Source organism: Scylla paramamosain, chromosome 40 (genome assembly GCF_035594125.1).
Source record: "Scylla paramamosain isolate STU-SP2022 chromosome 40, ASM3559412v1, whole genome shotgun sequence".
NCBI classification, from domain to species: domain Eukaryota; kingdom Metazoa; phylum Arthropoda; class Malacostraca; order Decapoda; family Portunidae; genus Scylla; species Scylla paramamosain.
This window is the reverse complement of record NC_087190.1, coordinates 14,009,489-14,035,603: the sequence shown is the minus strand read 5'-3', so window position 1 is coordinate 14,035,603 and position 26,115 is coordinate 14,009,489. Positions and strand designations below refer to the sequence as shown.

General features: G+C 42.8%; 2 protein-coding genes across 9 annotated transcripts; both read left to right on the top strand.

Annotated features, from left to right (window-relative positions):
* The first annotated feature begins 148 nt into the window (after positions 1–148).
* LOC135092526 (large ribosomal subunit protein eL20-like) lies at positions 149–4,075 on the top strand. The gene is made up of 4 exons (XM_063991117.1): positions 149–295; positions 1,241–1,420; positions 2,446–2,622; positions 3,852–4,075. Exons 1-4 carry the CDS (start codon positions 278–280, stop codon positions 4,011–4,013), a joined length of 537 nt encoding a protein of 178 aa, XP_063847187.1. The 5' UTR covers positions 149–277; the 3' UTR covers positions 4,014–4,075.
* A 4,557-nt stretch (positions 4,076–8,632) lies between these two features.
* LOC135092525 (protein artemis-like) lies at positions 8,633–25,748 on the top strand. Of its 8 annotated transcripts, none has more exons than XM_063991111.1 (8): positions 8,633–8,806; positions 11,408–11,473; positions 13,644–13,896; positions 14,481–14,743; positions 15,872–16,035; positions 17,012–17,155; positions 17,531–17,680; positions 18,341–25,748. In XM_063991111.1, the coding sequence occupies exons 3-8, from the start codon at positions 13,649–13,651 to the stop codon at positions 19,610–19,612; spliced, it is 2,241 nt and encodes a 746-aa protein (XP_063847181.1). In that variant the 5' UTR covers positions 8,633–8,806; positions 11,408–11,473; positions 13,644–13,648; the 3' UTR covers positions 19,613–25,748. The 8 variants fall into 8 exon arrangements, with proteins under 8 accessions (XP_063847181.1, XP_063847183.1, XP_063847182.1 ...); XM_063991113.1 differs by having other exon boundaries at positions 13,622–13,896; XM_063991112.1 differs by having other exon boundaries at positions 8,633–8,838.
* The last annotated feature ends 367 nt before the right edge of the window (positions 25,749–26,115 follow it).

Here is a 26,115-nt window from a genome sequence, read left to right as displayed (position 1 = left end):
TTCACTATTAGCTCCAAAAATATAATTAATTCACATTTGTCAAACGAGCAAACATGAACGATTTGTTTACTTGCGTTCAGGAAAAAAAAACTATAACTAATCCACACATATACCAATCCAGTTATATAAATAATGTTTATCACGTACATTCAGAGAAAATTTTGTGGGGAAAAAGACACAGGTGTTATGAAGATCAAGACCAATGTTTATGAGCTTTGTGAAGTATTTGTTGACCGTCAAAAGATTCTAGTCTTTCCTTCCCGCGTGATCCGCCGCCATGAAGGCTTCCGGCCTAGTAAGTCCTCACATTTTGGATTAATTTATAGGTTTAACGTGGCTCTATACCCTTCCCTTACTACAAAGAGATAAATGAGTGACTATTGTATGCCTCCATTTGATTAGATTTTGTATATTCAGGCTAATTATGTGAAAATTATTGTGAAATGTGCCACCGTAAGATGCATGTTTACAGCTGGTGGCGGCGGAGGGCATATAATGTATAGTTATTTCTCAGTAATATTAAACTACAAGACAGACTGGTAGATCACATCATATTTCCAAGTGTGTGTTTTATCATTGGTATTCAGTGAAGTAATGATGTGGGGACGGATGAGTGAGATATGATGTGATAAGTGAGAGTAGGGATGCTCGCCCGGAGGAAAGTGTTTTGGTAAATAAGGCGGAGGTTGAGGGCACGAGCAGACCAGGATACGGCTTTCTTTCATGTTATTCGTGAATGCTATGCATCTTATCAGTAAAGAATATTTATAAAACCTAAACTATCATGAATTTAGAGGAATTTACAACCCTGATTCTGAGACCCGTTAAGGTGACTTTAAAATCCAGCCACGTCTTAGTTTTGATATGCATCCAACGTAATCCAGAGTACATTTCCAGAATATTGCCGGATAATATAGAAGCAGAACTAATCAATGAGAGCTTCAACTGCCCCCCTCTTCTACACACAGCATCCTCGGTCTGTCCTTTACTTATAATCTGAACGAAACTGGAGAAAAAAAAAATTGCACCCTTCCTGGCGGGATCACGGAAGGCACACTGTTGATGCGCCAACGCACAACTAATTAAGTAGCATATTAATATTAGAACAATAACTAGGAGACTGTTTCTACCTAACGTTTTCTTCCTTTAAATCACTCATTTTATCATGCCCATCTTTATCAAAATCTTGCCTTTTTGCTGCATAAACACACCTATCACACCCTGCCTCTACCCCTGCCAGCTCAAGGAGTACAGCGTGATAGGGCGCAAGCTGCCCTCAGACACAGATCCTGAGCCGCAGCTGTACAAGATGAGGATATTCGCCCCGGACAGAGTCACCGCCAAGTCTCGCTTCTGGTACTTCCTCTCCAAGCTGAAGAAGATGAAGAAGTCCAGCGGCGAAATAGTCTCCATTAATCTGGTGAGAATTGGATGAAGAATTTTGGCATTTTTATTGACCACAAGAATACAGAGTGAGAAATAATGTGTGCTTTGGTTATATATACACTCAGGCACACTCGATCCTATAGTATATTGGACGTCAAATGATTTCCATAATATTAATCTGGGGAGCATGTGGATGGGGTTTAAGGCTCAGATTTTTTATTGGCCACAAGAATACAAAGATTAATGAGAAATAATATGCACTGTTTGGTTATATAATATTATACAGTCATGCACACTCCATTTTATAATAGTACATAGAAAATTAATTATGAATGGTACAGTACAGATAATTTGTTTGTTTAGATCTTAATTAATATAAGACATGAAAAAAAATTATATATATTAGTGATATTTACAATACATACACACCTTGGAAAGAGATCATGTCATAGTGTATAGAACATCAAAGGAATTAGGAAGAATGGTAGAAATTACTTGTTTGTTTAGAAGTGAGTTAATACAAGAGATAATGGAAAGAGACTGAAATAATAATAATAATAATAATAATAATAATAATAATAATAATAATAATAATAATAACCGCTTGTAGAAGAACCACTAAAGAGCAACAGTTCTCCTTTTAGAAGCATAGAGATCTTGAAAAACAGTCCTCAACTAATATTGTCTCTTTCACACATTATTGCATGTCTTTCCTCTCAATCTGTTATAATTATCATATTAGGGACTGATACCTTCATTGCCCTTCATCCCCTCTCTCTCTCTCTCTCTCTCTCTCTCTCTCTCTCTCTCTCTCTCTCTCTCTCTCTCTCTCTCTCTCTCTCTCTCTCTCTCTCTCTCTCTCTCTCTCTCTCTCTCTCTCTCTCTCCCCTTATTTTGTGTTGCTGCAGACTAGAAGCTCTCTTAAATAAAACAAAAAAAAATCTATACACCAGGCTGGCAGTCCCATACGGGATGACCCAGACAAAAAGAAGAAATAAACAAGTTAATAAATAGAAGGTAGATGGATGACGAGATCACTGTTTGTTTGTTGTTTACCAGGTGGTGGAACGCAAGCCCCAGGTGGTGAAGAACATTGGCATTTGGCTGCGCTACGACTCCCGCTCCGGCACTCATAACATGTACCGCGAGTACCGGGACCTGACTGTGTCTGGCGCCGTCACGCAGTGCTACCGTGACATGGGCGCACGACACAGGGCACGCGCTCACTCCATACAGGTCAGTGTGTGTGTGTGTCTGTCTGTCTATGTATGATCCTATACAGCACAGGAATGTAGTGATTTGTTATGTATGATCCTATACAGCACAGGAATGTAGTGATTTGTTTAACTTCTCACTACTCATCTTTATTCATTGTGTGTGTGTGTCTGTTTGTGTCCTAAGGTGCTGCACCTCCCTAAGGTTATACCATCAGTAGGTGTTTCCTTCACTCTAGGTGCAAAGAACATACCAAGGCTACTTGTCGCCTCCAGAGGGGTTTTCTTCCCCTCCGGAGTGAATCAAGGCAGCCACAGATAACACACACACACACACTTTTTTTTTGCACAAGATTTCTGTGTGTGTTGGTAAGACTGGTGAATTATAGACATAAACACATTTGGAGTTGTATACAAGATTTATGTATGTGTTCATGTGAGTGTGAGATTGAGTGAAGTTTGGTTCTTGAGACTGGGTTATAATTACACACTCACACACTTATGTTTATGGGGCTGTGTACCAGATTGTGAGTCAGTGAGAGGTTCAGTCTTTCTTGGCACATGACCAAGAGAAGTTGTGTACCGGGTTTGTGTGAGTGAGAGAGATGGTCAGTCTTTCTTGGCTTGTGACTTTTTTTCTTTTTTTTTTTTTTTTTTTTCTTTTATATGTGGGGCTCTGCCACAATCAGAAATTTTAGAAAGATCAGAAGTCAAGCGTTCTGTGGCTTCCCTGCATGAAATGTTTACCTCCTGAAGGATTGGATGTCTATGAAAACATGTGGAAAAGTGCAAGGTGGTATCATCAGCATAGGAGTGGATAGGACAAGAAGTTTGGGAGAGGAAAGCCAAAGCTGGTGGTGAACATTGAAGTCTCCAAGAATGTAGATCTCTGTAAAAGGGAAGAGGGTCAGAATGTGCTCCGCTTTGGAAGTTAAGTAGTCAAAGAATTTCTTATAATCAGAGGAGTTAGGTGAGAGGTATACAGCACAGATAAATTTAGTAGGAGAGTGACTCTGTAGTCGTAGCCAGATGGTGGAAAACTCAGAAGATTCAAGAGCGTGGGCACGAGAGCAGGTTAAGTTATTGCGCACATAAACGCAGCATCCAGCTTTGGATCGAGAATGAGGATAGAGAAAGTAGGAGGGAAGAGAAAAGGGGCTACTGTCATTTGCCTCAGACACCTGAGTTTCAGTGAGGAGAAGATGAGGTTTAAAAGAGGTTAAGAGTAGTATGATGTTTGGCCCCCACCAGATCATGCGTGTGGAGACCGTGTCCAGTGGAAAGTGCCGCCGCCCACTCACCACTCAGTTCCACAACTCCAAGATCAAGTTCCCTTACCTCACCCACCACAAGAAGAAGAACATGAAGCGCGACCGCATCACCTATGGCCGGCCCATCCCCAAGACCTTCTAAACAGTGGTGTTGTATTGGTGGTGGCAGTTTTTGTGATGAGAGGAATAAAGCCTCTGTGTTGAGACAGAGTTTCTTTTTGTACACATATTAGGGGTGTCCTAGTCTAACCTGCCTACTCCAGTTTGACCAAACTTGTATTCTGTCCCTTGTAAGGCTCCCATGATTATATGGCTTACTTCTTTATTTTCAAGTAAAACTGTTCCATTAAGAATTATCTGAATGAGGAACTGTATGGACTAAGTTGCAGAAAATTTGTTTTATCAGCACATCTTTAGAATCCTTGGGTATCTGATAATACTGAGATGTAGCTGTGGGAATTTGGCGATGTGATTTACTTTTTTTTTTTTTTTTTTATTTGTTTTTTTTTTTATGTAGGAAGGACACTGGCCAAGGGCAACAAAAATCCAATAAAAAAATATGCCCACTGAAATGCCAGTCTCATAAAAGGGTCAAAGCAGTGGTCAAAAATTGATGAATAAGTGTCTTGAAACCTCCCTCTTGAAGGAATTCAAGTCATAGGAAGGTGCAAATACAGAAGCAGGCAGGGAGTTCCAGAGCTTACCAGAGAAAGGGATGAATGATTGAGAATACTGGTTAACTCTTGCGTTAGAGAGGTGGACAGAATAGGGGTGAGAGAAAGAAGAAAGTCTTGCAGCAAGGCCGCGGAAGGAGGGGAGGCATGCAGTTAGCAAGATCAGAAGAGCAGTTAGCATGAAAATTGCAGTAGAAGACAGCTAGATATGCAACATTGCGGCGGTGAGAGAGGCTGAAGACAGTCAGTTAGAGGAGAGGAGTTGATGAGACGAAAAGCTTTTGATTCCACCCTGTCTAGAAGAGCAGTATGAGTGGAACCCCCCAGACATGTGAAGCATACTCCATACATGGACGGATAAGGCCCTTGGACAGAGTTAGCAGCTGGGGGAGTGAGAAAAACTGACAGAGATGTCTCAGAACGCCTAACTTCATAGAAGCTGTTTTAGCTAGAGATGAGATGTGAAGTTTCTAGTTCAGATTATAAGTAAAGGACAGACCAAGGATGTTCAGTGTAAAAGAGGGGGACAGTTGAGTGTCATTGAAGAAGAGGGGATAGTTGTCTGGAAGGTTGTGTTGAGTTGGTAGATGGAGGAATTGAGTTTTTGAGGCATTGAACAATACCAAGTTTGCTCTGCCCCAATCAGAAATTTTAGAAAGATCAAAAGTCAAACGTTCTGTGGCTTCCCTGCGGGATATGTTTACCTCCTGAAGTGTTGGACGTCTATGAAAACACGTGGAAAAGTGCAGGGTGGTATCATCAGCGTAGGAGTGGATAGGACAAGAAGTTTGGTTTAGAAGATCATTAATGAACAATAAGAAGAGAGTGGGTGACAGGATAGAACCCTCAGGAACACCACTGTTAATAGATTTAGGAAAAGAACAGTGACCGTCTACCACAGCAGCAATAGAACGGTCAGAAAGGAAACTTGAGATGAAGTTACAGAGAGAAGGATAGAAACCGTAGGAGGGTAGTTTGGAAATCAAAGCTTTGTGCCAGACTCTATCAAAAGTTTTTGATATGTCCAAGGCAACAACAAAAGTTTCACCAAAATCTCTAAAAGAGGATGACCAAGACTCAGTAAGGAAAGCCAGAAGATCACCAGTAGAGCGGCCTTGACGGAACCCATACTGGTGATCAGATAGAAGGTTGTGAAGTGATAGATGTTTAAGAATCTTCCTGTTGAGGATAGATTCAAAAACTGTAGATAGGCAGGAAATTAAAGCAATACGATGGTAGTTTGAGGGATTAGAACGGTCACCCTTTTTAGGAACAGGTTGAATGTAGGCAAACTTCCAGCAAGAAGGAAAGGTAGATGTTGACAGACAGAGCTGAAAGAGTTTGACTAGGCAAGGTGCAAGCACGGAGGCACAGTTTCGGAGAACAATAGGAGGGACCCCATCAGGTCCATAAGCCTTCCGAGGGTTTAGGCCAGCAAGGGCATGGAAAACATCATTGCAAAGAATTTTAATACGTGGCATGAAGTAGTCAGAGGGTGGAGGAGAGAGAGGAACAAGCCCAGAATTGTCCAAGGTAGAATTTTTAGCAAAGGTTTGAACGAAGAGTTCACAAGAAAATGTGTGCGCCATCCTCATCCAAAAAACTTATGGAGTCATTTACAAGTGCACGTGCTGATAATGAAACTAGTAAAAGTGATTCTGTTAAGGCTGCTGAAATAAGGCTCACTGCATTTATGGTGGAACACAATATAAGTTTCTGTGTGGCCGATCATCTGTGTGAAGTCCTGAAAGGTTGCTTCTCTGACTCCGCTATTGCAAAGGAATTGAAAATGAAAAGAACAAAATGTTAAAGAGTGTGTGGTAATGTTATGGCACACTCTCACAAACAAGAGCTCATTAACATCTTGAAGCAGAATAAGTTCAGCATTCTTGTGGATGAATCCACAGATATATCAGTCTCTCAGAATTTATGCATCATGGTAAGAATGGTTGAAAGAAGTGCTGTTGTCACCAAATTTTGGGATTTACTGCCATTATTTAGTAGTGATCCTAGTAAAGCTAATGAAGGTGCTACAGCTGCCAGGTTGTTTTCAGAGATAAGGAAAACATTTACTGAAAATGGTATACCTACTTCTAATATCATTGGCTTTGGTTGTGATGGATGCAGCACTATGATGGGGCCTAATAACTCTGTGAGTAGCAGGTTAATGGAACTTTGCCCAGGAATCTTTATTATGAAATGTGTGTGCCATTCTGCCCATATATGTACCTCTGAAGCATGCAAACAATTATCTGATGCTATTGAACAACTAGCTCATGATGTCCACAACACATTCAAGAACTCTTCAAAACGATTGGCACAATTTGTAGAATTTAAAGAGTTTGCTGGGGCTCAAAAACTTTGGATTTTATTGCCATCTAGAACGCGCTGGCTTTCCTACATAGCTGTTGTGAAAAGGATGTTTGAGCAGTGGGGCCCTCTTCAGATGTCCTTTACTGAATTAAATTTTCAACAGACGAAAACTTGTGGTAGCACAGTTAGAAGTGCTTATGAACAACTGCATAATCCATTTACCAGGCTTTACTACTGCTTCCTTTCTTCAGTATTACCAAAGTTTACTCAGCTGAACCTCTTATTTCAAAGTGAAAGAGTGGTCATAACTGAATTGCACAGGCAAGTTTGTAATTTATATAAAGAATTGCTACTGATGTACATGAACCATGAATACATTGTGAAAACCATGCTTTCAAAAGTTGATCCAAGATATCAACGAGAGTTCCTGATGCTAGAGCAGGTGTATTTGGGTGCATCTGTCTTAAAAACAATAACAGACAATCCAGAATTAAGCAAACAAAAAAAGGAAATGTATGAGTTTCGCTTCCACTGCAGATTATTTTTGATAGCAGCAGAACAGATCAGGAAGAGATTTAATTTCGGAGATGAAGTCCTTTCAAGAATGCATATGCTGGAGCCAGCCAGTGTTCTAAGCATCCAGGGCATCCAGGCATCTCTTGCACACACACACACACACACACACACACGAGGACAGACAGGCAAAATACGTAGAGAGAGAGAGAGAGAGAGAGAGAGAGGCTGTACTTAAGCAATTATATCTTTCCATACCACAAAAACCACACACACACGTACGTTTCCCTAAGGGCGTTACATCACTGTACGTGTGTGTGTGTGTGTGTGTGTTCTCTATCTCTGGGGCAGAATCTTTCAAGAGAGAGAGAGAGAGAGAGATGAGGAAACAAGGAAGAGAATGAAAAATAAAAGAAAAAAAGCAAGAATAATGATGATAACAACAACAACAATAAAATAAGAGAGAGAGAGAGAGAGAGAGAGAGAGAGAGAGAGAGAGAAACGAGAAAAAAAATAAAGAAAAAAAAAGCCTAAATGTTTACGTTTGTGACAGAAAACGGAGGTCAGCTTTTTATTTTTATGGGAAACTTATGTGAATTGAAATACGCTCAGTTATTTGTACATCAGTGCTTCCCAGACTTCTCCAGCACGTGTTCCCTTTCAGTAGCACCAAACCCACCACAACCCACACATTGGTAACCCTTCTAAGCACATACTAGTTTACATTGGCGCAGATATATTAAAAAGATTAATCACAAAAGACTAATTAAAAACATATATTCAGTACATGCAGGTGGGCTCTCCTCGACACACAGAGAAAGGCTGGTAATTCTCTGTTGATCATTTGCTACAGTATGAGAGCCTCTGTTATACTTCGATATCTCTGTGAAGTATTGTTGTTGTTTTTTAACGTAAAATGGTAAATACTTAATAATGATGAGCTGAGATATAACACAAGCCTTCAATTCACACAAGCTTTTCAATTATTTCACATTACGCCACACAAGGGACGAGACATTGCAGTGCAAGTCCCGCCAGGACCAGTTTGAATTTGGCGCTTCAATAAGTAACGTCTAGATACTTTGACAATTACAGTTATAATGGCCTGAGATTTATTTTTAAGCGCTTATAATTCTTTATATTTAATTTTCTATTAGTTTAGTATAATATAAAAGAAGTTGGTGCTTGTTATTGAAAGGTAAAAGTGTCTTGTGGATAGCTTTGGGTGCGTACTGTGCGGAGCAGTCTGGGAGGGAGGGCATAGCACCAGACTCAGACAGATAGGCACTTCGTTCAAAGGGTGGCATAAACTGCTGCTTTATTTAAAGTATTTTCGCAGAACAAGACAGTGACAGGGGCCGTGGCTGCCTGCGTGTGCTGGTTCAAGCTTGGTGCCTGCCGGGAGGTGCCTACAGGGCCACCAAGGCTAATATTAGTAAGAAAACCGCCCACCACTTGTCCAGCCAGGTAATTTGCAGTCTGATGTAATAGGCGGTAACTGTGATAGTGTTGTTACGTGTCACCCACAACAACACAGGGCTGTCAGGTCAGTGGTTAACCTTACTGTTTATTGTTAAGCCTCGTATTTCATGTTTTTGCACCTCGTTAGGAATATATTGATGTGACTCAGCATTCCACGGTGCCACAAGCGCTCCAAACCCTCACCACAAAACTCTTACTAATTAACCATAACAGAAATTATAAAAACGTAAAAAAAATCCACTTACCTAATGTTATCAGCTGAGGTGGAGCCAGCCTTCCCCATTTGTCCGCCAATATCTGCTTCATTTCTCACTTATTGTGAGCCTAACACGTCACTAAGTGGAGCCACATGACTAGGCTTTCATATCCGCTAGCTAGATATATCCGCCATTGCCTCATTTAGTTACGATGGAAGAATAACAGGCAAAATAGCGGCCATTCTCTCCACTGTCAAGGGCCGCCATGATGGCTGGCTACCTCTGCCAACCTGCTTCAACCTGTGGGTTCCAATATTTTTTGGTATTTTTCTTAACTTCTTTATTTTGCTCGTATAGCATGTTTTTATGGTTTATAAAAATAATTATTTACTTTAGAAGTGTTTTCGTTGCTTGTGTTGAGTTGTGTTCAATTTTGTGTTGCTTGACGAAAATGTGGAGTGTTTTTTTGGCAGTATTTTAACAAACTTGTTTTTTTATTTCACGCTCTAATTACGTCTTTTGTATTTCTAAAAATTGCTTATGATTTTTAAAGTGTTTTTTCGTTCCTGTTGAGAGAAATAAGTGGACTTTAAAAATGGTTTTTAGTCCTGTTAAAAGTTGTGATTACAACACTTTTTGTGTTATTGTCACTCTATTTCAGCTTGTAACTAACTTTTCATTGCTTGAAAAAACAGTTTGTATGTTTTAAAGTGTTTTATCTTGTTGAGTCAAAATAGGTGGACTTTTCAGTGGTTTTTAATCGTATTTAAGTTCCAACACTTGTTTTTTACATAATTTCGGTTTTATTTGTTTACTTCTTGTTCCAGGTAACTTTTGATTGTGTAAGATGATAGTTCAGATTTTTTTAAAATTTTTACGTTCCTGAAAATTCAAATGTTGTGGACTTTTCAATGATTTAAATGGTGCCGAATATTTCAACATTTTTTCCATATTTCATTTGGATATATTTTAAATACTACTCAGGCTGGAGCTGTTATAATATTGTGGATATTAGTTTAAGTATTTGTCAAGTCAGAATATATAAGGCATTCGAGCCTAGCTCCATTTTTTCGAGGGGTCAATTTCGAAATGAAATCCGTTACGGTACGTAAATTTGCCGTGACGTCACGGCCGCCATCATGGACCTGGGACCTTAATCGGCTCCGCTGTCTCGGTAATATTTATCGTATTTTGCAGTGTTTTCCTGGTGTTTCCACGTCTTTCTAAACTCAGACGTGTAGATAAGAGTAGAATGAGTAAGAAAATAGGAGAAATAGAGGAGAAAGAGGAAGGGAGAAGGAATAGAGGAGGTGGTAAAACAGAAAAATGGTAAGAAAACAACATTTAGGTTAATTTTCCCTGCTGCCCTGTCTGTCTTTGTAGTATTTGTCTTCCGTGACAGTGCTTACAGTGTATTTGGTGTGTTTAGGAGGTGTTGGAGTGTGTCTGGAGGTGTTTAGGTGGTGTTGGAGTGTGTGTTGATGGGATTTGGTGATGTTTTAGTCAATATTTAGCGTTCCTGGTGTATTTTGGGGTGTCTTAAGCTTGTTTAGGAGTGCTTTAAGTGTGTTTTGGACTGTTTTCAATGTTTTGGGATGTTTCAAGTGTATTTTGGGATGTTATGGATGAGTTTGGGTGTGTTTTGTGTGGATACGGGTGAGTTCTGGGTGCGTTTGTGGGTATTTTTGGGTATTTTAGGTCAGTCTGGGTGTGTTTTGGGGTGTTTTAAGTGTGTTTTGGGCCGTTTTCAGTGTTTTGGAATGTTTTAAGTGTGTTTTGGGATGTTATGGATGAGTTTGAATGTGTTTTGGGTAGGTACGGTGTGTTTTGGATGCGTTTTAAGTCAATTTGGGTGAGTTTTGGAGTATTTTAAGTGTGTTTGGGTATATTTTGGTGCCTTTTCGATGTGTTTAGGATGTTCTTTGTGCGTTTAGGAATGTTCTGGATATGTTTAAGGTGTTTTAAGGTGTTTTAGTGTGATTGGAGTTGCTTTTGAGGTGTTTTGGTTATGTTATAGGCATGTTGCAGGTAAGAATGAGGTCTTTGAGGGTAGAAGTGGTGTGCTTGAGGTAAAATAAAAGATTCTGGAGTGTTTTGGGGAGAGGCTGTGATAGTAGAAGCGTGTCAGGGGTGTTATAGCGTGTGTTGTGATATATGAAACTACTAGATGCAAGTGTGGGGGATGTCTGGGTCTGGACGGGGTGTTGTGGTGTTAGAGTGCTAGCAGGGGGAGGTACTGGAGGTTGTAGGGATGGGTAGAGGGTAAATAGAGAGGTACACTGTAGGTTAGGTTAGGTTAGGTTAGGCGTTGATTGGCGTTGATTCAATAATACAATCTTTTTTTTTTTTCTTTTCAGATACGAATGTAGAGGGACAAAAGAGAAAAGCAGGAAGACCACCACCACCAGCACAGTGGAAGAAAGGTTAGAAACAAGCGGGGAAAGTTGAAAAATGAATAATTAAACGCTTGCTGTCTTTTATTATCTTGAGTATAAAATGGTTATATGACATGCTTTCAGTGTATTATGTGGTGTGTTTAGGGGGTGTTCGAGTGTGTCTGGAGGTGTTTAGGGGGTGCGCACACACACACACACACACACACACACCTCTCTCTCTCTCTCTCTCTCTCTCTCTCTCTCTCTCTCTCTCTCTCTCTCTCTCTCTCTCTCTCTCTCTCTCTCTCTCTCTCTCTCTCTCTCTCTCTCTCTGTGTGTGTGTGTGTGTGTGTGTGTGCGCACCCCCTAAACACCTCCAGACACTCGAACACCCCCTAAACACACCACATAATACACTGAAAGCATGTCATATAACCATTTTATACTCAAGATAATAATATATATATATATATATATATATATATATATATATATATATATATATATATATATATATATATATATATATATATATATATATATATATAAAACCTAAATTCTGTATTTGGAAAGTGGCAATTTTGCATAATATTTGGAATAATTACATATGTACGACAATTTTACCAGAAGTACAACAATTTCAACCTGTGTAGTACGATAATATGGCCAAAACAATCTGGCAACGCTGGTGCTGAGGGACAGTCCTCTCTGGAGCTACTCATTACTCAGCTCATAGCTTCCCTATCTGGCCACAGCCTCTCAGTGGTAGCAAGCCACCAGTGTTGTGTGTAGCCGTGTCGTGTCACCCTACCGCTGTGTGGTGTTGATGTTTTGTCCTGGCGCGTTACCATCACCATCACCGCCGCCGCCGCCGCCGCCGCAGTGTTGACATTTTGCAATGGTGGCCGGTGGAGGTGGTGCGAGTCCCGCCAGTCTGCCACTTCATGTCCCTCCCCCGAGCGGCGAGATGACCCGCGTCTAGCCTGTGCCGGGCGGGCGGGGTCCCATGATGCCAGCAGCTCTGTGAGAGAGCTCAGCGGGCGCCATGAGCTCCTTCTCAGGCAAAATTAAGGAGTTTCCACAGATCTCTGTGGATCGTTTTGACGGCAGAAACCTTGCCAGCACCGCCTATTTCCTTAGCCATGCACACTCCGGTGAGTACTTGAAGCTACCCCGTACCTGTTGCCGCCCGCGCTCAGTACTGAGTGTGTCCTGTGAGCCACGCCCATCCAGGGGAGGCGCGGGCGGCGGCGTGTGGCGGACTGGCGCCTGCTGTCAACACTGTCTCTGGTCTCGTCCAGCAGGAAATGTTTGGCTATGCTAAAGTTATTCCTCACATTTCTCTGCTATTCTTAAGTTAGTTTACCTTACACCAACTTCCAGAAAACAACAGGAATTTACCTGAAGGCTAAATAAACTCACTGAATTTCTGAGCCTCGCAAGGAGGATGCGGTAGACACCTGTCGAAACGGTAATTACCCCAGTGAGGTCTGAAACACTGGACCGGCTTGTACTGGATCAAGGAGTGCTGTGAACTTTCCAGTGAACTAACTGTGACCTCAACGTTTTTCCTTTGTGTGTCACAGCACAAAGGGGCAGTCACAAACTGCCCTCAAAAGACACCTCTTCCTCCTACATGCACCTAATTACACACACACACACCCTTCATTCAATATTCAAAATTTTATGGTTACTCCTACACCAGCCACAGAGTCCCTGTCTGGGGAAGGACCACAAAATTAATGTCCCCAGGTCAGACTACTCTTCTGGTATTGACCCCAAGTGTCTTGACACCCCCTTCAACTTTTCTTCATTAACCTCTGCAACATTTACAGCCTTAGATCTAATTTTCTTTCTGTGTGTCTGGCATGGAGGTGTACATTCCTCTCTCTTTCTCAAGCCCTAAACCTTCCAAACCTTTGTTTAACTCAGCCTCTTCCCATGCTGTACATGATAGAGAGGTGGTCCACTAAAGGTACTTGGGCCTTCCATTACCTGAATCTCATGTTCTTTATATTTCTTCCTTCAGTCATACCAAGTCTGCCCTCCAACTCGCCAAAAATTCCTTCACCAATAGGAAATGTAAAAATCCAACCCCCTTCAGGAAATAATGAAATAAATTAAAACAGGTAAAATGAATGAGGACAAAAAAGTATGTGAACACATTTCAACCTCATCCTCACCTTTGGTCATCAGTGTGACCTGCCTTGCCCCGCAGACCACATGATTGGCCTCAGCTCCCCACACTTCCTGGATCACCTTGAGAGCAACAGTGGCGTGTACCTCTACTGCTCTTCCATCACCGCCCGTTTCCTTCAAGCCTCAATCCGCCACCGCCCGCTGGACCCGTTTGTGCGACCTTTGCCGCATGAGGAGCCGGTCAACATCACTGTGCCAAACGTGGCCGAGGAGGCGAGCCACCAGCTATGTGTGACTCTCATTCCTGCTGGCCACTGCCCTGGCTCTGTCATGTAAGTGTGAGGCAGAGAGAGAGAGAGAGAGAGAGAGAGAGAGAGAGAGAGAGAGAGAGTGAGGAAATCAAGGTAGGTAACAGATTTTTAATGGTGAACTGTTATGTAAATGCGAGAGAGAGAGAGAGAGAGAGAGAGAGAGAGAGAGAGAGAGAGAGAACACTTTACATATGCACAGATACACACACTATTATTATTGACAAGAAAGGGCCATCCAACATAATACACAATGTATCAAATACAATTGTTGGTTAGAACTGCATCTCCTCACTGTCTGGGTCTTCCGTCTTCTCTAAATTTACTTCTCTTTTCTCTAGTCAACAAAAATTCATGTATTCCCATCTGGGTCTTTTGTTTCCTCCTTTCTCTTCCCTTTCCTTTTTCTTCATTAACCTAAATTTCTGTATGTTCTCTCCATGCTCTCTCTATGCTCTTCTTTACATGCTATGTATTGTTCCTCCCTATGCTCCACTGTATTGTTCTCTTGTTCTGTTTTTCACAGTATTGCTCTCTCTCTCTATTTTCCACAGTATTGTTCTCTCCCTCTTCATGCTCCCCAGTGTCATTCCCTCCATGCTCCCCAGGTTCCTGTTTGAAGGTCGGGGAGGAACAGTGTTGTATACAGGGGATTTCCGCACCAGTGTGGGTGATGTGGAGCGTATCTCGGCACTCCACAACAGGGACGGCACGGTGAAGACGGTTGACTCACTCCACATCGACACCACCTTCTGCCACCGTGACATCCTCCACTTCCCCACACGTGAGGAGAGCGCCTCCGCCATTGGGGACTTGGTGGAAGAGTGGCTGGCACGCGGCAACAACCACCTCATCCACCTTGTCTGTCCAGGTGGGTTATTTATTTATTTATTTATTTATCTGTTTATTTATTTATTTATATATGTAACCTGCCTGTTTATGATACACTACCTAGCTGGGATAAATTGTTAAGTTTAAGTACGGGTTCATTATTTGGTCTGAAGCATCAGCAGTGTGTTGGCTTCCCTCCACTCAGTCTTTTACTGTGTTGATTGAGGAGCAGGTGAGCCCATTAGGTGAGATAGCCAGGTGAAGTAACTTGTTGAATTCTTGACTTCCCTTGTGCCTTGCTTGACCAGATGAGTTAGGGAGACAATTGTGTTTGTTTAAGTATGCCTTGTTTGACTAGAGAAGGTAAAGAGACAGCTGTGTTTTAGTCTGGCCAGGTGGGTCTGTGGATTATCATTTATTGATTTTTTTTTACTTTCCTTATTCCTTGCTTGATGAGGTGAGTTAAGGAGACAGCTGTGTGTGTTTAAGTATGCCTTGCTTGACTAGACAAGTTAAGGACACAGCTGTATTTTAGTCTGGCTAGGTGGATCTGTGGATCATCATTTATTGAATTTGTGACTTCCCGTATGCTTGGCTTGATAAGACAAGTTAAGAAGACAGCTGTGATTGTTTAAGTAGGCCTTGCTTGACCAGATGAGTTAAGGAGACAACCGTGTTTTAGTCTATCCAGGTAGGTCTGTAGATCATCACTTATTGAATTAAATAAGGCTGTGTTGTTCTTGTGCCCAGGTAAGTTAAGGTGTCTGTATCTGTTTTTACCTGTGATTTATTAATGAAATGTTGCTGCCCTGCAGTGTGAGGAAAAAATGTATGGTGTATTTATTAAGAGAACAGGTAATGTACTCGTACATATACAAATAACATACATTGCTGGGACACATTATAGTGGTGTTGTGGGGTTACTTGATCCCACATCCTGCTCTCTGCATCTCTTCCTTGTATAAAGAACATATATATTTAGTGAGAGAAGAGGTAATGTATGTATTTAAATAACATATATTCCTGAGACATGATATAGTGGTGCTCTGTTTTCTTATTCTTGTTCTTCTTGTTCTTGTTCTTCTTTTGCTGTTTCTCCTTCAGTTGTTGATATTATACCGGTACTGTGTTTATTTTATCCCATACCCCATTTCTCACCTCCCCACAGCCAAGTATGGGTACGAATATGTGTACCGCAGCCTGCATGAGCGGTTCGGCATGCGTGTCCATGTGTCGCGCTGGAAGTACCGGATGTATGACACGGTGCCAGAGATTCAGGACGCCCTCACGCCGGACGCCACGGAGACCTGGGTGCACGCCTGTGACTGGACGGTGAGTGGACCAGCCTGTGTGTTGCTCTATTGCCTGTGTTGCTTCTCTGTGTCTCAACTTTATTTTATCTTGTAGGCTTATTGTATATAATTATAGATTATCCTGTACAGCAACTCCTAAAACTATCTTTAAAAAGTAAGAAGTCTGCATTCTGACACTGGATGTTATTTGACTTGTTTGGTGATTATGGTGGCAATAGTTGGCAGCCCTGCACATTATGGGTGGCTACTGTATATTATAAACTGGGAAATAGATTGGTATGTCAGTATCATGTCAAGCCATGCATACCGTGCAACGTGATCAGGCAGCAGGTGCTGTATTGTTCATTATGCCACAGTTCACACCACACTTTAAAGAGAGTTTTGGGAGCTGCTGTACCTTGCTGTGGTTGAAAAACTAGGTATCTGTCTTTTTGCACTTTACTGTACTAACTACTTTCATTTAAAAAAATATCCCTTGGTGAAACATTTATCTTTCAGAATTGCATAACTTGGGTTCTCAAAAAAATTAATAATGTGTGTTGCTTTGTTGTGTCTTTTCTTTACTCCACTAATATTCCTTCCTTTCTAAGAAATGTCTGTGTAAAAATATCTTGTGTCTTCCTGTGTCTGCACTTTCCTGTATTAATATTCTTTTGCTTCTTAGGAAACTGTCTTATAAAAGCATGTTTCAAAATTAACTTCCTGCCTTCCTCTGCCTACCCTTTCTTTGTCTTCCTTTGCAAAACATTTTTCAAAACTGTCATAAAAACACCTAACTTGTGTTCCCTTCAGTAATTAATAGTGGTGATGGTAATGATAAATTATAATAATGAAATGTATAGTGATATCAAATTATTATTTTGTGTGACATACTTGTAGCTCCCTCTGTCTGGTTACTCCATTCCTTCATCATTAATTCTATACTAAAACATAAATTTATTCCTTCAATTCTTGTAATGTGTGTCAGTCACTGCAGCAAGGCCTTTGTTGCACAGATCAGCGAGGCGGAGGAGGGGGACGGGGAACAGGCGGTGCGTCAGCTGCCATGTCGTTGTGTGCCCTTTGGGGTGGACACGGCACCCAGCATACGAGTCATCAGACCTTCGGCAATGTTCTACACAGTCTACCAGTCAGTCAAGGTGGGCCATTGATCATGTTAACCTTTTCACTGTGACACAAAACAATTAGCAGCACCAGGAGCAGTGTGTGAAGTCTTTGTGAGCATCTACAAGAAAGTTAGCAGTGAAAAAGAACATATTTTGCAGTTCCTTTCCTGTTAAAGACTGGATGTGTCTATAGAACAAGTAAAGATGTCTCAGTGATGGGTAATTAGGGAAAGGTGTACCAAGAGGCAGTCAAAGGGTTAACTTCAAGTCTTATATATGCTGAAGCTATGTGTAACTTCACCTGATCAGCACACACACACACACACACACACACACACATGTATTAACATTGACACAAAATGATGATATATATTACTAACACTTGTGTCATGTGTGTGGCTGGTGCAGGAGGTGAAGCAGGTGGTGAGGGATGGAACGTTCTGTCGTGTTCTGCTGTCCATGCACGCCTCCTGCTCTGAGGTGCTGGACTTGGTGTCGTACCTGCGGCCCAGGAAGGTGTACCCCAATGTCATCCCCACCAACTCCACCAGGGAGGAGGTGAGTGTCGCCTGCTACCACAGAACTAAGGACCACTTTCTGCAACACTTCTGTGCTGTACCTCCTCTACTTTCAACAGGCTCTGTATAATTGAAGTGGCATTGGTTTTTAAGGGCGTTTTTATAGTTCCAGTGACAGAATAACAAAGTTTCTACATCATTAACTGGAGAAACACTCTTGAAAACCTGGCTGATAATCTCTGTGGCCGCTGAAAAATAGTTGAGAGCAAAGTATTTCTGAACACAAGCAGCATGAGCACTACCTGGCAGACAGCAGGTGGTGGCTGGTCAGCATTGTGGCCTGCTGCTGAGGTGAAGCTGTACAGGGACAGGTTGAATGAATCTGTACAGGGACTGGTTGAGGTGAAGCTGTACAGGGACAGGTTGAGTGAAGCTGTACAGGGACAGGTTGAGGCAATGCTGTACAGGGACAGGTTGAGGTGATGCTATACAGGGACAGGTTGAGGTGAAGCTGTACAGGGACAGATTGAGGTGATGCTATACAGGAACAGGTTGAGGTGAAGCTGTAGAGGGACAGGTTGAGATGATTTTGAGTGAAGCTGTACAGGGACAGGTTGAGGTGAAGCTTTATAGAAACAGGTGGTAAGACAAGCTCCCAGTGGCAGTCAACCGTGTGTCTCTCAATGTCTTTATCTGGCAGGTGCTGAAGCTGCTGCATGAAGCGCTGAACCGGTCTGGCGACCACTACAGCATAGAGTATGGCGGTGGGCAGCAGCGGCGTTCCATGGGGTCCTTCAAGCGGCAGCTGCGCAGCAATGAGAGCAGTGGCAGCAGCAACCTGGAGGCAGCCATGTACGATGGCTTTCTCAGCTCCCCCTCCAAGCGGCGGCGGCACAGTGACAGCAACATGACATTGGTGCTGCCCACGCCACGCGTCAACATGAAGGGCTCCCTCAGCCTGGAGAGTGAGGCACGCTGCGACCCCTCCACCACCACCCAGGCCACTGCTGCTGCTGCTGAGCCTTCCCCTGGCCCTTCCCTGGAGTGGGTGGATCCCTACCCCCCATCCCCTGCCTCCTCCTCCTCCTCCCCTTGTAAATACCCCGATGTGCCCAGCCAGGAGGACGCCAAGGCAGGGCCGCGGTCCCGAGTCAGCCTGGCAACCCGAATAGAGAGTGAGGGCGGGAGTGGCAGTAGACAGGTGATAGTGAAGGTGCGTGGGGCAGGGGGGGCGGGGCAGGGCGGCCCTGGGTCAGGGGCATCCCACATGTCGGTGGATGGGGACGGGGAGGAGGATGGGGACGCCCACTCAGTGATCAGCTTCGTGAAGACCAGCCAGGACAGCCTGGAGCTGGCCTCTGTGTTCTCTGAGGATGCCCGGGAGAGCCCCGGCCCCAGCCCCCCTGCCCCAGTGGGGCTGGAGCGGCCGGCATCCTCAGCAGGGGTGGCAGGGGAGAGTGACATCAAGCGTGACCGTAAGCTGTGGTACCAGCACAAGCACTTTTCCACACCGGTGCACGATGACCAAGACAAGCGCCTCAAGATGGAGCCCAAGACGCCCCTGGGACCACGCTCTTCCTCCCTGCCGCTGCCTGAGCCACGCCCCACCTCCCCGGACTTGTCCCCCGGCCCTGCCCTGCCCCTCATCACCGTCTCCTCCCCATCCGACCCGGCCAGTGAGTCACAGGTGTCGGACGAGACAAGTGTCACAGCCGTGCTGAGCGGCGCCTCTGACCTGGACGCTATGCTGGTGGATGAGGCACCCCCAGAGCGGCCTTCTGTCATCTGTGGCCCAGCGGTGGCAGCGCCGCGTGGTGAGGCGCGGCCTGCCACAGACAGTGAGTGTGGTCCAGAGCTGGAGGACCTGCTGCTGCGCTCACGCCGTGCTGAGGAACGCTCTTCCTGCCTCAAGACCACACGGCGGCGTGACAACGAGCTGGAGGTGGTCACGCTGGACCAGCAGAGCCTCTGAGTGTTGGTGGTGCCCCGCCCTGCCCTGCCCTGTCCCGCTGTGCCCTGCCGTGCCCCAGTTCACCCTGCCCTGCATCACACCATCCTCCTCTCCAGTGCTTGCCTCTCACATTCCAGTCTCCATTCCTTTGTGTGTCAAGGCGTGGCACTCTGCTGCTTCTCCCTCGTTTGTGTCTCACACTTCCCACAACCTTGAGCCTGCCAGCGTGTGACGTGCCAGGCCCATCACACTGCTGTGCACACACTTGGCACTGACTCACTGAACCTTTGGCTGAGTGTTGTTCATGTGGCAGCTGGGAGTGTGCTCTGTGGGTCACTTTGGTACCACTGCATCAGATTGCCAGTAGGAGGTGACCTGTGTTGCCCTGTAGAGCTTGGCTGGCTAGAGGAGAGAGAGAGAGAGGGAAAGAGAGAAAGAGGTGGAAGGGTGAACGCGCAAGTTAATGTTACTACCTACGTACATTTTACGGCTGCAAGTGTTTGTAATATTTTGTAGGCAGCAAGTTACTGAGGGAGGGAGGGAGGGAGGGTGGGAGGGAAGGAGGGAGTTACAATCTAATGCACAAAATGAATATATTGAGCAGATAGCAAAAAAGTAATGAAGTCAGATTTTTCTTGATATCATTCCCTTTGTGTGTGTGTGTGTGTGTTTGTGTTTGTGTGTATGTGTATCAGGAGAGAATGTGGCATGATAAAGAGTCATGCCAGTGTTGTTGTTGCTGTTACCTTTAGGAACTACAAAATTATGGCATTAACATTTCCTGAGTGTACTTGATTGTGTTGAGTCAAATTCCAGATGATGATGATGATGATAATGATGATGATGATGGTGATGATTTATTCTGCAATGCTACCCACTGCCACACTCTTAGCTCAGGGTTACACACACACACACACACACACACACACACACACACACACACACACACACACACACACACACACACACACACACACACACACACACACACACACACACACATTGCTTCATCTCTCACCTGGATTTTCTTTATTCTTTTTTCTGTCCAATGGCTACAAAAAAAAAGGCAGAAAAAAAGGCCCTTCAAGTTTGTGCAAGTGAGAATTCTGGAATACAATACACGCACAGTAAAAAGATATATTTCATTTAATAGTATTATTTTTATTTGAGGTGCAGTTTGTCTCCCTATTAATATTTTAACTAGATTGATTGGCATTTTGTTGTGTTCTGTGTTGTGTTGTCATTTGTTGTGTTCTGTGTTCTGTTGTGTGTTGGCAAGTTAATGCAGCACACCGCAAAAACGAGAGATTTCATTCCATTGACTAATTTTTTATTGGAGAGACACTTGCACTGACTAGTTCCTGCCCCTCTTGGTAGCTGGAGTCACTCTTTCTTCCCCTAACTCCAGAATTCTCTCTCTCTCTCTCTCTCTCTCTCTCTCTCTCTCTCTCTCTCTCTCTCTCTCTCTCTCTCTCTCTCTCTCTCTCTCTCTCTCTCTCTCTCTCTCTCTCTCTCTCTCTCTCTCTCTCTCTCTCTCTCTCTCTCTCTCTCATCCTGCGATTGGTGGGGGGAGGAACTAATAGGTGAGTGTACAATTAGTCTATAAATATTTTAGCTGAGTTGGTTAGTGTAGCTTGCGTTGTGTTCTGTGTACTGTTGCGTTCCATCAAGTTTATGCAATACACAGGAAGAAGAAATATTTTATTCCATTTGAGGTAGAGATTTTGTCTATGAATATTTTAGCTGAGTTGGTTGGTGTACCTTGTGTTCAGCATTCTCTTGTGTATTGGCAAGATTATGCAATACGCACAGCAAAATGTTATATTTCATTCCATTGGAAGAGCAGATCGTCTCTATAAATATTTTAGCTAAGTTAAATACCATACCTTGTGTTCAGCGTTCGGTTGCAGTACCTGGTCACCGCATAACATTCCTCTCTGTTGTAGTCACATAAATGTACAAACAGATTACAATTGGCGTATAATAATTCCAGATGAACCCTGTCGGCCTCCATCTAGCAACCACCAATCAATCAAATGCATTATTTTTACACAGTTGAGTGAGTTGAGTGTCTAGAGGAGAGAGTGGAGGCAGGGTTGATCTGTTGTTAGCCAGTGAAATGACATGCACTCAAGATTGGCAGCATTAACTACAGCTGAAGGAATGAAGTGTGGAGTAGTTAATGGGTAGTCAGTGGGGATAAATGCAGCACATCCAAGTGGTCTGGCTGTATGGAGAGGCTAGGAGGGAAAGAAACGGTTGAGACAGTATGGTAGATGTGAACAGGACAGTGATGGAAGTATGTGATAGGAAGGAACGAGAGGAGAATAGGATTAGATTATGCAAGGACAGGAACCAGTGGAAATTTTGAGGAGTAGGCATCAGAGAGACTGTGTTTGAGTGTGATAGATGTAAACAGGAAAGAATTATGGAAGTATGTGAGAAGTGATGAGAGGAGGACAAGATTAGGTTGTACAAGGATAGGAACCAGGGGAGCCTCTTATGACCATTGAAGAAAGTTATGAGCAGACATCAGAGAGACTGCGTGAGTATGATAGATGTGGACAGGATAGAGTATTGAAAGTATGTGAGAAGGGACAAGAGGACACGATTAGGTTATGCAAGGGTAGGAATCAGGGGAGCCTCTTCTATTATTGTAGGGAAGTTAGGAGTAGTATTAGATGTAGACAGATAGAGAGATGCATGAGAAGCAAAAGCATCAGCTTGCTTTCTAAAGTTTTGCTACTTCAATGGGAGCTTTGTGTGCGAGTCTGTGGTGCGTGAATTGAATGGGGAATAGGGTTGTGTGTGTATGTAAAGTGAAGTGTAGCCTTTTATACATGTGGTGTGGTGTTGTGTGGTGTGTGGTGCTGAGGGGAGTGTGTGGGTGGGTGAGTGGCCAGCTAAATTGTCATGTCTCGTGTAATTTCCCAAAGTTAAAAAAAAAAAACGCTAAAAAAAAAAAAAAATACAGCCTTGTCATTTCCTTGCAATAAATTTCTCATGATAACACCTTAGCATTGTAGCACTGTACTACTATTAACTGTTGATCTCATTTATATTACCATAGACAATTGTTCTATATGGTGTTACAGTTTCCTAAGACAGAATTTTATATCACTTGAACTGTATACCCCAAAACTGTACCTGACACACAGAATGAGGTGCACGTCCGGCCACACGGGAGAGAAATAGTCTCCGTGCTGTGCTAGAGATGAGACGTCTCCTCTGCCTGAGATTTAACATTAACAGTGGTGGCAGCTCTTGAGAATGTGCCGGGTGCTGAGTGCCGGTGAGGGAAGCAAGGGAGGAAAGAAATGTATGTGATTATAGCTGTATGAAAAATGTGTACTTGGGAAGGTTGCCTTGCTAGTGATGAAAATTTGTCCCAGAGAGAGAGAGAGAGATACAGATGGAATGAAAGAAGACTTGTGCATTAATGAAATTGAAGGGAAAGTTAACTGTGGCATTCTTTATTGGAATTGTAAAGGCCTGAGGAATGCTGATAAGATTAAAGGAGAAAGAGAAAATGATATATTGGAATTGTAAAGCTGGAAGAATGCTGGCAAGATTAAAAGGAGAGACAGAGAAAGAAAATATTTTACATATGTGTCCTATATTGAAACTATAAAACCTTGAGAATGCTGACAAGATGAAAGGAGAGAGACAGAAAAAGAAGGTATTTTACAGACGTGTTGAAACTTAAACCTGAAGAATGCTGACTAAATAAGAGGAGTGAGAGAAAGAGGGTATTACAGACCCTAAATAAGAGGAGTGAGAGAAAGAGGGTATTACAGACCCTAAGACCTCTTATAGATACAGCACAAGAGTGTTCTGGCCTCTTGTGTGGAAATGACAAGAACACAAGGGGTGGTGTAAGAAACCACAGTGGGATGGAGAGAGATGAAAACCGACTAAAAGGACAGAAAGAATCATTACAGACTTGTGGAATTGCAGAAAGAAGGAAGTTAAGACCGAATGGAAGAGCAGAATGTTTATGTTTTTTCACACTATCTGTAAGTATAGGAAGCTTGAAAGTCTGTATGTATGTATGCATAAGTATAAATGAGTTAGAAGACATCTCACTGCAGCACCAGAACTGACAAGATTAGGTGTATTGCTAAGCTCCAAACCTGAACTTTTAAGCTCCTCCAGTGACCAAAACAAGTTCAATAATTATCCCTTGGAGTCACAAGCCCAGTGGAAATAGAATGGGACAAAACCTTAAAAAAATATAAATACATGTTCTTGTGCTGTTAAAAAAGGATGCCACTAGTATTTGAAAGAAGGATGAGGGAATTCTAAACAAGTCCATTGCGTTTAGAAATGTGTGTATTAACTTTTGAGTGTAGCAAAAGGTTTTAGTGGAGAAAAGCTGGTAAACTTAGCACTGTTATCTACAAGGAGAAAGAATAGGGAAGATGTAAGGAAGAAGGGCATGGAAAGGAAGCTGTTGTATGTAAGAGAATGCAAGGAGAGGATGTAAAGACAGGAATAAAATAGATACTCTTTCATCAAATATAGAAGGGTTAATGGAATAAGAATAAGAAAAGATGTAAGGAAGAAAGGCATGAAAAGGTTACATTATATAAGAAAAGGATAAGATAACTAGAGAATGTAAGGACAGGAATAAAAGGGGAACTTCTATCAAATATCAGATACAAATAGATTGATGAAACATGAGGAAAGAATTTAAAGACAGGAATAAAATGGGTTAAGTTTTTGAGAAAGAAAGGAGTGGGTTAGGTTGAGGAGAAAGGAAGGGGTGGGTAAGGTTTAGAAGAAAGAAAGGAATGGGTTAAGTTTGGCAGAAAAATGACTGCTAGAGATAAGGAAGGGATGGATGATGTGGATGGGATCAAGGGCGCAAAAAGGTTGAATGTAGCAAAAGAATAAGGTACGTTTAGGAGAAAGGATTGATTACTGTAGATAAGGAAGATAAGTTGATGTGATTGGAATGACAGCAGGTCCTTAGAGAAAGCTTGGATTGTGTGGCGTCAGATGAATAAGGAGTTTGTGTGTGGTGCGAGATAGATAAGAAATTTAGTCTTATATTGTGCAGTGTTAATCTGTCGAGTTATGATTCACGAGGGTATAATTATCAGATTTTATATACAGTATTTCAACACTTTAGGGATCAAATTGAAGCTGCAGGGATAATATTCTTGCTTGATGCAGACTAGTTTTTTGACTTGTTTTCCATCCTTCGGTAATCCTCTGCAGGCTTGGTAGCAGTGGTGATGCTCTCCTCTGTACCCTCTCTACTATGCCCAGGCTTCTCGCTCTTTGTACGAAATCTTATTACCAGACTAGAATCCTCTCCTTCTCATGAAGACATCTAGTGTATCTTGGTTCCTCGTATGCCTACCATTTGTGAGGAAAAGAAAGACTCGTTTTGTTGTCATAATGATATTGTGGCGTGGAACGTTGTTGACCATTTTGCTTAGCTAGAAGACAGTGTTTACCATATACTGTGGGCTGTGTCTGGACCTATGTACACTTGAAGGACTTGGGTCTTGCAGTGTTTGAGAAAGTGCCATTCTTCCCTCAACTTTCATCATCATCATAGAAGAAGCATGTTGTAGCTGCTTCTCATTTTGCAAGACATGCTTTCAAGTGCAAATGTGTGTGTGTGTGAGAGAGAGAGAGAGAGAGAGAGAGGCTTTGTGAGTGGTTGTAGAGGATTCAGGTTCCACTTGGTGTATGGTGTGGCACTGAGGTGTACTTGTATTTGCTGTGTGTGTCTTGTGGCTGTCAGTGCCTCAGAGTGTATTGTCCTCTTACCATTATGATGCATTTTTTGCTGACAGTGACTCTGTGACGAGCACTTGGCCAGGGTGGTGTCACAGCCTGGCCAGCCCCACAGTGGCTGGGCCCGCGTGACCGCCAGGCACTCGTGTTGCTAGTCGGAATGTTCTTTCAACAAATACCCACATAGTGTATCTGTATCAATATATAGGTACTGTATCAAATATTGATTGGTAACAAACTCAACAAATTATCATTAGTGATAAATGACTATTAAATTATAAGGGAAGGGAGGATTTAATGTCTTCAGTACAGTATTAAGAGTTGTATTGCTTCTTGTTTATAATGTAGATAATATTACTCTGTACAGTGGTATATCAGCTGTAAAGTAAACTATTGCTAAATTCAACATACTTTATCTGCTATCACAGCTCTACTTAAACACTTTGCTATAAGCGTAGTATTAGTATTCTTCAAGCAGAGGAGCAGGCGAGTCTCACCAAGATGTGTCAGTGTTGCTGAGTGGGAAGACACCAAGAAGCTGTGCGGGAAAGTGGCTGTGGGAAGGCCTTCAGGTGTCACTGGTGGACTTGAGGTAATGCCTACTTCTGTTGAGTAGTGAGGTGGTGGACACTGGGCTGTATCTTGCTGTAGTGATTAAGATTCCCAGGCAGGAGTAGTAATTAAGCTGCTGCACATGTAGTACACCTCACACACTGAACCCTCATTGTGACAGACTGACGTGCCAACAACTCCCAACATGTCCTTTATAGTAG